The following is an 11,246-nucleotide window of genomic DNA, read 5'->3' as shown; positions in this document are numbered from 1 at the left end:
ATCCAGAAGCTTAACTCCTTTAAAGTCTAATATCCTGTTGAAAGGAGGAAAAATAAGCCACCTACCTTTGAAAATGTGAAATAAACACCTCATCAGACTACACTATATTTGAAAGTCTCTGACACTCATATTCATGAAAGGGAAAAAAGTGATCATAAAATTCATTTTCAGACCAGTAGTTTTACTGTATTAAAAACTGATTCTCTTATTGCTGCCACTTAACCTGTAAGAATTACAGTTTAATCACATGAGGATTCATTATTTTTAAATAGTTCTTAAAGCAGAAATCAGGCTTTATTAACCATTTATGTACTGCAGTGCCAAGCTTATGCTTAGGGTGCGTGAGATCTATCCCTAAACCAGTTACAGTCACTTAATTTGTTCATTTCCTTAATTGAAGCCTGAAGCAGGGGAAATGTTTGGTTGATCAGAAGTCATGTTGGCACAGTGTTGTCCAGAATGAAAAAGAAATGTTGCTTAAAACTTTGTGTCAAAGCAGCATCTTGTAAAAGATAATCCTGAAACAAAGTGGTGTAACAAAGCACATGTGTTTCCCACTTCCACCTGGGTCTCCTACCCTCAGTGGCATCCTTGCACATGCTCTCACCACAACAGAGACCCTTCCAGAAAGGCCCCTCTCAAGCACAAAATCCTGGGAAAACTTGTGTGTTGGTGAAGGTTTGCTTACAGACTGCCTGCCAAATCTCTGCCCTCTTCTTTTGCTGAGGAATTTAATCTCATTTCTTCTCTTTCCTCAAGATCATTTCCTGCCCTGCCCATACCTACACATTCCTCATCTCCTGCTTACATCCCATCAGACACTCATTTCCACTCATTACTGGACTTAATTCTGTTGGTTTGAAACCTTTGAAAAGAGCTGAACAGGAGAAAAGGACATGCTAAACCAAACTTTAAAGTAGCATGAGGAAAGAGGAAAATCTGGTTCTCAAAGGGATGCGGTCTTAGACAGTTTTGCACTGTACTGGTTAGATCATATCCAGAAATCCACATCTTGGCTAAAACTTGTAATTAACTAGCTGTGTCTATTCCAGCCATTTTAACTTATGTTGGTTTTGATAAGATAGTTTTGGGTCCTAACAGCTAAGTGACTATATGACACCACTGGAAAAATTCTGTAACATCCTGCAGTAAGAAAGCAAGAGGTCTTAAAGCTATTAGAATTTTACTATTTATGGCTGGACAGGTTGCTTTAAAATGCAAGTTTTACAGTTGCAAAGTTTTCCAAACAATTTTACTGATGCAGTGATAATACAGTACATAATACAGTAAGTGTAATTAAACAAATAGTCTCCATAAGTAAATCATGATTAATTTCATTAAAGCTTATGTACTGGGATAGATTACACCTCTTCACTGTATTCAAGAATCTTCTAAACATGAATTCCTTATCACTTGTAAACATGTAATTTGGTACACAAGTATGTATCTCCAACCAGAAGATAAGTTATGGTATAAACTTTCATTAGGAAAAAGCAAACAGACCCCATTCTAATCCATTAAACTGCTGCCTTTTTAAAAGCTCAGAATACTATCAGTCACCTCCATGTTAAATAATTTTAAAATGATCACTTTAATTAGCTTTCATTTCCATAATTACTGATAACAGTAGAATAGTTTTGCAAAGAGGAGAACATAATTGACTACAAAAATTATTCACAAAGCACCAGCAGTAGTTTGGTTTTTTTTTAATAAAGGCTAATTAAGCAATTAATGCTCTAATACAAACAATTAGGAATTGATTTCTAAATAATTTTCTACAGAACCTGGTTTCTAATCCTCCACAGCTATTATTTTGATAGCTGAGGAGGAAAAAAAAAAAGCCAGTCCAGTCTAAAATGGCCACCTCAGTACAGGAATGCAGAGTTTTCAAAAACAAACCTTTTACATTTGCAGGCTTTTAATCAAAGTATATAAAATTTTAGTCTAGAAAAATAATTATGGATTGTATACAGTTACTGTGCTTGGAGACTGAAGAGGGCAAAGCACCACTCAAATGGCACAGGTATAAAGGCAGATGAGATTATTTCTTAAAACTTGTTTTTTTTTTTTTTTTTTTTTTTTTTTTAACTTTCTCAAACTTTTAGCCTAAATAGGTGCAAAAAATATTGTAACTAAAATAAAAAGTGGGAAGTCTAGTTGCTGGCCAGGGACTGATGAATAGGTGGCTGGAAGCAGCGCACGTGTTCCACGGGTGTACTCTCTCCATCACCAGACTTCAGATACTTGTCCAAAATAGCAATTATTTCATCGTTCAGAATCTGGAACTTGCGAATTCTCTCAACCATTTTCTTCAAAGGCTGCAAACATCAAAAAAACCAGACACCTAGGAATTAACTTCAGAGATAAAAAGCTTTAGACAAAAGAAGCACCAAATGCCGTTACCTCACCTCTCACAACAATGTTATGTTTCCCTTCCACTGCTAATCTAGTGAAAACCCAATGTCAACACTCAATGAGCATTTTGGGTTTTGATAGTGCTGATTTTTGTATAAAAAAAGGCAATTTACAACAACCTTGTCCTATCTGAGTGTATGTATATGAGATGGGAAGTGTTAAAGAAAATATCACGAAAATTAAAATTTTAACTGCCCAGTCTTCAAACTCCAGCACTAATGCTTTAATTGTTTTTTTCTTAAAAACCCTGGTGCTTTAATTTTCAACTTCTCATTCTATAAAGTGATTGCTAGAGCTGCAGTGCAGCTGAATACAAACAGGTCTTTTTTTTTTATGTTATTATAGTGAATATAGAACAGATATTTTCAACATACCACATTCTTTATGACCTCATCTTTGCCATCGTGCTTTTGGACTTTCAACAAGTGGTAGCAGAAATCCAGCACATCAAAGCGACGTTGCTGCCCCAAAAGCACAATGATCATACAGCCAGCCCAGTGCAAGCCATCTCCAAAGCACTGTCTGCAAGAGAAAGCAGACCACAAAAAGTGCATATTTCACCTTATTTTTTCAAAAGCATATCTATAGGAAATGCTTTATATATATCACTCTTGAATATATTAGACATTAATCTGTAAGATCTCCAGTAAATGAAGTTCTCTTTCTGCAGATACTATAAGTGCTACAAATGGATGCTTAACAAAAAACAGCTTCCCCCACCCAATTTTATATGACTTACAGTTACTCCAAAAATATTTACTTCCCATTAGTCTCCAGCAGCATTACCATCACAAAAGAAAACAAAGTAGGAATTTATCACCACTACATTCTTTTGGGGTGCAGAAATGAAAGGTAGCAGAAGTCCTACATTGTTGCCTCCATAACTGGGCAATGAAAAGCATATTACAGCTCAATGTTTTGTCAAAAATAAGGATATTACTAAAAACTAACAAACCTTAGGACTGTATCATACTAACGCCTAAGTGCTCATTCTTGCTCTTAATTCCCAGAAGAAAATATTTGTCATAAATGTGTGCCCACATGTTCAGCATCTGGAATGGTATCACTACCATTGAGAGACATGTGCCAGGACCTTTTTGTCAAGGGATCATTTGTTATATGCTGGAAATATTTAAAGTAGATGCTTTTTTTTCTTTAAATACACAATAGTATTTGTGTTCAGGCATTAAAAGCCCCTCCCCCTGGTGGCAGCTCTTTTCCTTGTTTTTGCACTAAGCTATTGCAGATACAGGAACAAATGCCTCTACTATGTTTTGCGACCCCCTTCCAGTTACAGGGAAAAACCACCGAAGGGGTGCTGCATGCAGGTGCACCATTGACAGCCAGCAATACGTACTCCACAGTAAACTCGTGTGTCCCCACAGGGATGCAGTAGACAAACTGCATCGCGCTCCAGAGGCGATGGAATTCCACGCACTCATCCACATGCATCACCCCGTTGCTGGGCAGGGGCCCGCGCCAGATGGGGTCATCCAGGAAGGATCGGATCCTTGTCAAGATAACCTCAAACATGGAGAGCCCACAGCAGAGGCGCTCTTTGGTCAGCAAGTCCCCTTCTCTTGCGATTGCGATTTGCTAAGATAGAAGAGAAAGTGTAAAATCTTGAAACGCTGGTCACACAGAGCGTGCTTTCTGTTTACAGGCCTTTGTCCAGGTCAAGTTCTTAAAAGGGGCCCCTGTGAGCTAATCAATCAGACAAAGAAAACACCACAGCACAGTTTACCTAGGTGCTCCTGCTCCCAGTACTGCTCTCTGCTTTGGAGCACACTGATGGGAAAGCGCACAGCATGAGCTGCTCAAACGTGGTCAGATAATAGCCACTTGACTACAAGGTTTTATTTTTAAAGAGACAAAAAGCACCCCCCCATATTTTTCAGTTTCACTGATTTTATTCTATGAAAAATTTCTCCTGGATTTAAGTGAAGTCATATGCCTGTAGCCCTGAGTCCTCTGGGTTCAGTTCGGTGGGAGAAAAATTCAGAGAAAATTATAAAACACTTTTCAAAAAGATAGTTTGGCCATTGCTGTAGTAATGTACAACGACAACTGCAGTAATGCTAATCTGGACTAGTGCTGGACTAGTCTCAAAGAAGTTTAAAGAATTCTTTGCCTGAATGGAGCCAGAAAACAAAACCAGAGGGTTCAGCTCTCTGCTACTGGTGCAGGCAGTAGAGTAGCTCTTTCCTGCACTCTTCTTGCTGTCTCCCTGGGCTGCTGTTGTTGGAGACAGGAAAGCTTCAGAGACAGCAGGAACAGATTCATTTAAGACCAACAAATGGTAATGCCCAGTTAGCACTTGTCCCAGCTTGTCACACTGCAAGCTCTCTCCCGCAGTGCAGCAGTGCCTGCCTAACTGCACCGCACGCTATGATAAAAGCAATCTGAAATCTTTGCTTCAGAGCACTCTGCTCTTAGTTTCTAATATTCACAATTAAATTGCTTGTCAACTGCTATGGTTCACAGGGAATTAATATACCCTTCACACTGAGAGAAGGGGAAAACAGTGCTGAAGCTGCAAAGACAGGTCGCTGACAAATACAGAGGAGAGAGAATGTTCTCTTTGGGCATTATGTTTCCAGAAAAACGCAGTTCAAATGACAGTTCATTTTCAAAGAGTTTGATTTATTGCCTGAGAGAAAAAAATTCATTGTACTACACACAAAGAAAACTGATTGCTTTTGGTGGACTTTGCACTAGGAACTCACAGGTTGCCTCTTATTTTTTATACTAAGAGGAAATCACGTAACATACATAAAAACTAACATTTTCCCCAAAACATATCACCTCAATCCCAGTCTCAAATATTCTAAAATTCTGAACTTTAGCAGCTTTACTGAATTCACATATCTAATACAAATCCTGCTTCATGAACAACTTTGATGTGCAGGTTGAAGTTCTGACATGGGTAACAGCACTGTGGGAAAGATCAGGGTTTTCAGTGCTCAGAAATTTCTTGAATTGCCTCTGACGCAAATGAGTAATATTACCTGTGGTGTTCCTAATCTTTCAATCAGAGGAACTAGATGTAGTGGAGCATATTTTGATTCTAGTCTCTTCATTTTAGCATCAAGTCTTTCACCCTCTGAAAGGAAGAAAAAAAAAAAGAGCCCTGATTCATTTAATTGGTAGCTGACTTCACAATTTTATAAATTGGAATTAATGAAAAAAATCCTTATTTTAATACAATTTTTATTCAGTATGGGATAAAACTGGGCAGGCTGTTATTGTAAGAGGTAATTTCAGTTCTAAGTACTGTAGTTGGTTAATCTTCAGTATGCTTTTAGAAAAAATACATAGTTTGAAAGGTTACATTGTACGTTCAAACAAAAAGAAACCAAGGATTTGTAGTGGGATACATTAAATTAACTAGATTCAAGACAGAAAATAATAATCTATTATGCTGCTGCATATACTTGACTCCCACTTGTGCTAAGCCAACTAAATTATCCTAATCATACATGAAATGCTTGACTCTAGAAGGTGGGTTATAATGAGGGTGGAATTTTGTGTATAGCAAAAAGCAAAAAGCTGCTTAAAAAAGCAGCTGGCACCCACTCATCACTGGCAGGCAGGAAGTGTTCTCTGGTGAGGGGGAGAATACTATTTACAATGATCTGAGCTTTATGCACAGAGCAAGGAGCTACAGCAAGTCTGAAAAGCTTCTCGAAGCCGTTTAGCTGCTGGGAATTCTGTGAGCAGAAGAAACCAGCTGCTTCGGCAGTGAGAAATGGAGAGGAAAGAGGCAGAAGAGCGAGGGGGAAAAAATCTCACTTTCTAGTAATGAAGGCTGAAAAAAGCAGATACAGCAAGGAAGCAATCCTGCAAACATTCACCCCTGTATTCCCAATTTAGGACAAAAGCATGTGAAAAGTATCTACAGGGACCACTTGTGCTTACTTAATCTGCTGACTCAGGAAGACAGTCTTCAGACACCTTGTATRATCAAGTCTTCCCAATTTAACTGAAAATCATGAGAGCTAAACAGCATTTTCTGAAAAGTCCCTCACCATAAGTACATACTGCACCAGGCACCCCTTGTCCCTGTCACTGTATTCCTCATCTTTGCCTTGCTCTGAGCCTCTCTAAGCAGCACACATTTTTCAGCCATGTAAACAGAACTGAATTAGTTACCACTCTTACAAATTAACAACAGATTTGTAAAGGATATCCAGGAATGACGAGGTCACCAAAAATGCAGCAGCAGGCAAGAAAAGCAGAAGGTAATACCGTAGGAAGGTATTTTCACTTAGCCTATACCTTTGACATGAACTCTCGGCAGGATGTTTTGGAATGGTGCTGCGTGCAACAGGTCACACACTTCCTCTAGTGACTAGAACAAAAAGGAAACGAAGTACTTAGGAACAAGAAATCCCCAAACCACAACAGGTCCAAAAAACGAGTTTCCAAAAACATGCTGACGCTATCACAGAAACACCAGAGGGCAGCCAGCCTCTACTGTCAGAGCCGCGCACATAACTGCTTTGAGCACTCTCTTCACAAAATTGCTTCCAAAGACAATTTGATTTCAGCAGGTTACCTTGGATTCACAAATAAACTCCAGCAGCTCTCCTCCCACCCTGAATTGGCAGTTCTTAAAGGACAGGATATTTATTAAAAATACTAATTCAGAAGGAGTAATTTCAGTGTGAAAGTGTCAGACGGATGCTGTGCAGACAAACAGAACTGTGAAGAAAATGACTCACTGCTTGGTTATTTTTACCAACACTATTCCCACAAGCCGTTAGCATGTCAGGAACATCACCCAGCAAAAAAGGCTGAGATGTGTGAGGGCAACAGCAAACCACCTGTCAGGAACAATTTTACATCTTTAAGGACATGGGGAAGGAAGAGAGATATCTTCTGGCTCTTGGTTGAGGTATATGCAGAGAAAACACAAAAATGACTGTCATGGTTCTCTGTTTATTTCTGGACCACAAGTCATTCTCATTTGCAATCACCTAGTGCTAGAGACACTTAACAGCCATAACCCTGGCAAGCCCAGGGCACCAGGGTCAGTGTGGCCTATCTTAGGTCCAATTCCTTGATGTCAATAATGTGAAAAGGAATATGCTAAGGAATGAATATTAACAAGGCCCACCCACTAGCAGAGATGCACAACAGCCTAAATTTTGCATAGGGGTAAAGTCTAGTTTAGTTATGATAGATGACCACAATGGAAAAATACTGAAATATGTGACAGGACAYCACAGCACCTTCTAGGACAAAAACAGGAGGAGTGTCAGCAAGTAGGGGTATGTTACTAGAAAGCATCACCAAGACAGTGTCCAAAAGAACATAACTCCAACACTGGTGTCACTTCAGTACACCCTCAGGAGGTGTTGAGGGCTTTCACCTATGTGACCTTTCACCGTGTACCCTGTGAACTTCAAGCCTATACCAGTAATTGAGTTTCTTCTTACTGTTTCAGTTATCCCATTACTAAATATGGTTTCACTGCTTATCACCTGGCCCTCCTATTACTCACTAAAACTTGGGCAAGATCTTCTGAAGCCAAGAAAAAGACTCTGAGGAACAGCATGTCTTATCTTATCCAACATTAACAGTTTTAATACTCCCTAGAGAAGAAGGAGTCTTACGTTTGGATTTATTTTGGTGCAACAGCAGGGCCCCAGCCAGCCTGCTGAGGAAATGATGTAGTTGGCTTGCTGTCAGCACAGATCGACTCGACTTGCCAGGCCGTCCAGCCAGGCCCCAGCAGCAGCGCGTGCTTGCACAGCATGGGCAGCCCCCTCCCCCCCCCCGCCCCCCCAGGCATGGGAGAAACTCCTACCCAAATCTTGAAAGGCACGGCCCAGGTTGAGAAGGGGAAGACAGCATGCTTTGCTGGCCCATAGGTGATGCCCACCTTTCCCTCTACAAGCACAAAAAAGCATATGAACAGAAAATTACAGGTCTGGCTGATTTGTTTGAACAGGAGATTGTAGTAAGGAGAAAGAAGACTGGGAAAAGAAAATGACAAGAAGGGATAAATGGCAGTTGTAGCACAGTGCCCTCAGCAGCAGGCTGCTTTGCATGCTGAAGGGTAGAGGCTAGGCGTACAGGAAGCAGCAGAAAAGCTGGAGATGTTTTCACAGCTTGGTTCAAGCTCAAAGAGATGCTGAATGTCTGGCACAGCAGACGCCAATGGCAGCCATCCTAACAGGAACAAGGAAATCCAAGAAATCCATGCTAACTTTGCAATGTTTCAGACAACAACAGGAACAACAGGCAGGGGTGAAAGATAACAGTAACAGATGTGCAGTTAGCTGACATAAAGAGAGTAGCCTCACTGCGTTTGAGTGTAGGAACCACCCCCCGGTAGGGTTTTAAAGGAAGACGTGGGGAGACCAAATCAGTTGTGTCAAGGAATGCCTAAAAAGGTAGCAAAAATACTCCACTCAAGAAGACGTAGGAGGGCCATCACGATAGAGCAAGGACAAAAGTACTGCAAAGCCAAACAGGCTAGTTACTGGGGCTCTATTTGCCACTGCAGCAGGCTACAAGCAAAGTCAGCAGTAGCTGACACCCACATCCCCTCCACAACAGAAAAAAAACCATTTCAACATAAAAACTTGTTGTTCCATCCTGATTGTGTGATTATCGCAATCTCAGGACACTTTAGGGGGAAGGTACTCACATTCCTTGACAATAGAAAATAAGAAAAACAGAAGAAGAATCATCACCATGTAGAAATTGTACCAATTTCTAACAAAACATGCATGAAATACGTTATGTACTTGTGTTTTTACATTTAGCTACAATGGCTCATTTGCATGATGTTAAGAGATAAGATGCACTACCATCAGTGTAAATGAAACTGTGCAGATCAAGAAAGGATGCTCCAGGTCCCATGGGGTTCTCCCCTGCATCTTGTCCTGTAGCTGACATTTCTATTTTGCTCTCTGTCCCCCTCTGCATTGCCCTCCTGACACTACAGTGCAAAGACACTGCAAAAAAAMCACACAAAACTCTGGTCCCTCACTTTCAGCCTACTTTGTGCACGTTACAGACAAAAGGGAGGAGTGCAGAGATGCTATTATTTAGCTCTTCAAAGCCAGGTATATTTATTTCTCCATATTACAGGTGCCCAGCCTACACTCTGTGGGCCATGTCTGGCCCTCCAGGACAATTAACCTCCCATTAGCTCCTGGCTACCCTTCTTCCCCAGGACATTTTAGACAGGGCACAGCTAACTGTATGGCAGCAAGAAGGCCAAGGAACCAGGGAAAGAGGTGGCTGGCAGGAGACTGCAGCCACTAGAAGAATTTATGTGGCCCCCAGCCTGTTCCCTGTTTCAGGAAAAGATGACTGCCAAGAAGCTCAAGGCTGCCCTCTTTCCTCTCCTGCAGACCCCTCAGACACAGGCAGTCACCCACTCATGCACTTCCCGCACACTCAGATCAGATCAGCTGCAGCAGTCCAGTTACAGAAAGAGTCATAATATTTGATCCTCAGTCACCCTACAAGAGGCAATGCATCTCACCCAGCAAAGTCAGGCATCACTGCTATCTCACAGACATCAAAGCCCAGGCAAGGCTGTAAGAGAATAAAGTAAGAACTGTTTCTACCCATCTGTACATCAGCATTAGCAAACTTGAATATTTCAATTCTGTTATGACATTAGTAAAAAAAATTGAGAGTACATTCCGAGACATAGATGGGTTTTAGACCAGCACTGTAGGCACCTACAAGACTCTGTTCAATGAGTAGGCAAAAGAGCACAGCGTTTCCCACTTCCCGCAAGTTCTGGAAACACACAGTCTTCAGTTCTGCATATTCAACAATGTCCTTCAACTGATGGTGAAAAAATTCCAAGATACCTGAAATCGAAAGAAAAGCAAAAAAAAAAAAAAAAAATTATCTTAGGAGCCAGAAAGTAATCTTTCTAGTGATTATTACACAGATTCATTTACTAACTTGTAAATGCAGAAAAAAGATTCTGGTCATGTGGGTAACAGTCATATGAATTTGGACTACTTTTTCTTTCTGTCACAAAAACACACAAATTTTCCAACTAATTTAATTATACAAAGCTTTCACTGACTATGCATAAGTATACTGTATCTGAGCACAACAAACCAAGGGTGTAAGTTTATAGTCCCCTCCATGTCTCAACACGGGATTTTTTTACTTACACACATGCAGCCTACAGAAAACTGGATGGAACAATATTTAAATACATTAAAAATCAGAAGGTTATTAAATGCTAAGCCAGTGGTGTGCTGACCTTAGCAGTTCAATAAATCACACAAAATGGAGTGCCTAGGTTCTCACTCCTGGGAAAGGGAGCTAGTGTAAGAGGTTAGAAAATAATTTCCAGAAGCAGGAAGACAGAATAGGGCCCTTGTCTGCTATTAAGTCCTGTTCCAGCCTCATATTCTTGATTCTATTTCTGTCTCACAACCTGCTGCACCACCCAACACACAATTCACAGCTGTTATTTTTCAAGCACGACAGAACCAGCAAGGAGCAGAGAGCTAAAGATAAAGAGAACATGGGTGGTGTCAGGCTGGGATTCTGTTACCACCACAGATGCCCAGAGATGATCTGCAAAATATCCAAACAAATAAATACAAAAATCCCAAGGCAAACACTGCTGGCAAAGATATGTGAGATCCTGCTGACGAGCACAGTCAGAACCTTGTTTCAAAGTTTTCCCATTGTTAAAAACTAGTTAAAATTATATTTTTCAAAAACATGTAATTTTATGTACCATCGAATCTCTCTCAAACAACAGTGAAGCTTAAATCCACCCTGATGGATTTTTAGCTCTATCTCCTCACCCTGCAAGCAAGGTTACATAGACCCTT

At 40.5% G+C, this 11,246-nt stretch overlaps 1 protein-coding gene across 3 annotated transcripts in view; it reads right to left on the bottom strand.

The window, feature by feature from the left end:
* Nucleotides 1-2,058: 2,058 nt before the first annotated feature.
* Nucleotides 2,059-11,246, bottom strand: part of CYFIP1 (cytoplasmic FMR1 interacting protein 1) — an 88,566-nt gene continuing 79,378 nt past the window's right edge. For all 3 annotated transcript variants that reach the window (XM_026088770.1, XM_026088771.1, XM_026088773.1), the window contains 6 exons: nucleotides 10,126-10,256; nucleotides 6,694-6,766; nucleotides 5,424-5,518; nucleotides 3,773-4,011; nucleotides 2,790-2,937; nucleotides 2,059-2,318 (listed from right to left, as the gene is read on the bottom strand). In XM_026088770.1, coding sequence (XP_025944555.1) covers nucleotides 2,154-2,318; nucleotides 2,790-2,937; nucleotides 3,773-4,011; nucleotides 5,424-5,518; nucleotides 6,694-6,766; nucleotides 10,126-10,256 — 851 coding nt within the window. In that variant the 3' untranslated portion in view covers nucleotides 2,059-2,153. The remainder of the gene's footprint in view (nucleotides 2,319-2,789; nucleotides 2,938-3,772; nucleotides 4,012-5,423; nucleotides 5,519-6,693; nucleotides 6,767-10,125; nucleotides 10,257-11,246) is intronic.

The sequence above is a fragment of the Apteryx rowi genome, unplaced genomic scaffold (genome assembly GCF_003343035.1).
Source record: "Apteryx rowi isolate R43461 unplaced genomic scaffold, aptRow1 scaffold_783, whole genome shotgun sequence".
In the NCBI taxonomy this organism is placed as follows: domain Eukaryota; kingdom Metazoa; phylum Chordata; class Aves; order Apterygiformes; family Apterygidae; genus Apteryx; species Apteryx rowi.
Note: the sequence above shows the minus strand (reverse complement) of the source record. Positions and strands in the feature narration are given on the sequence as shown.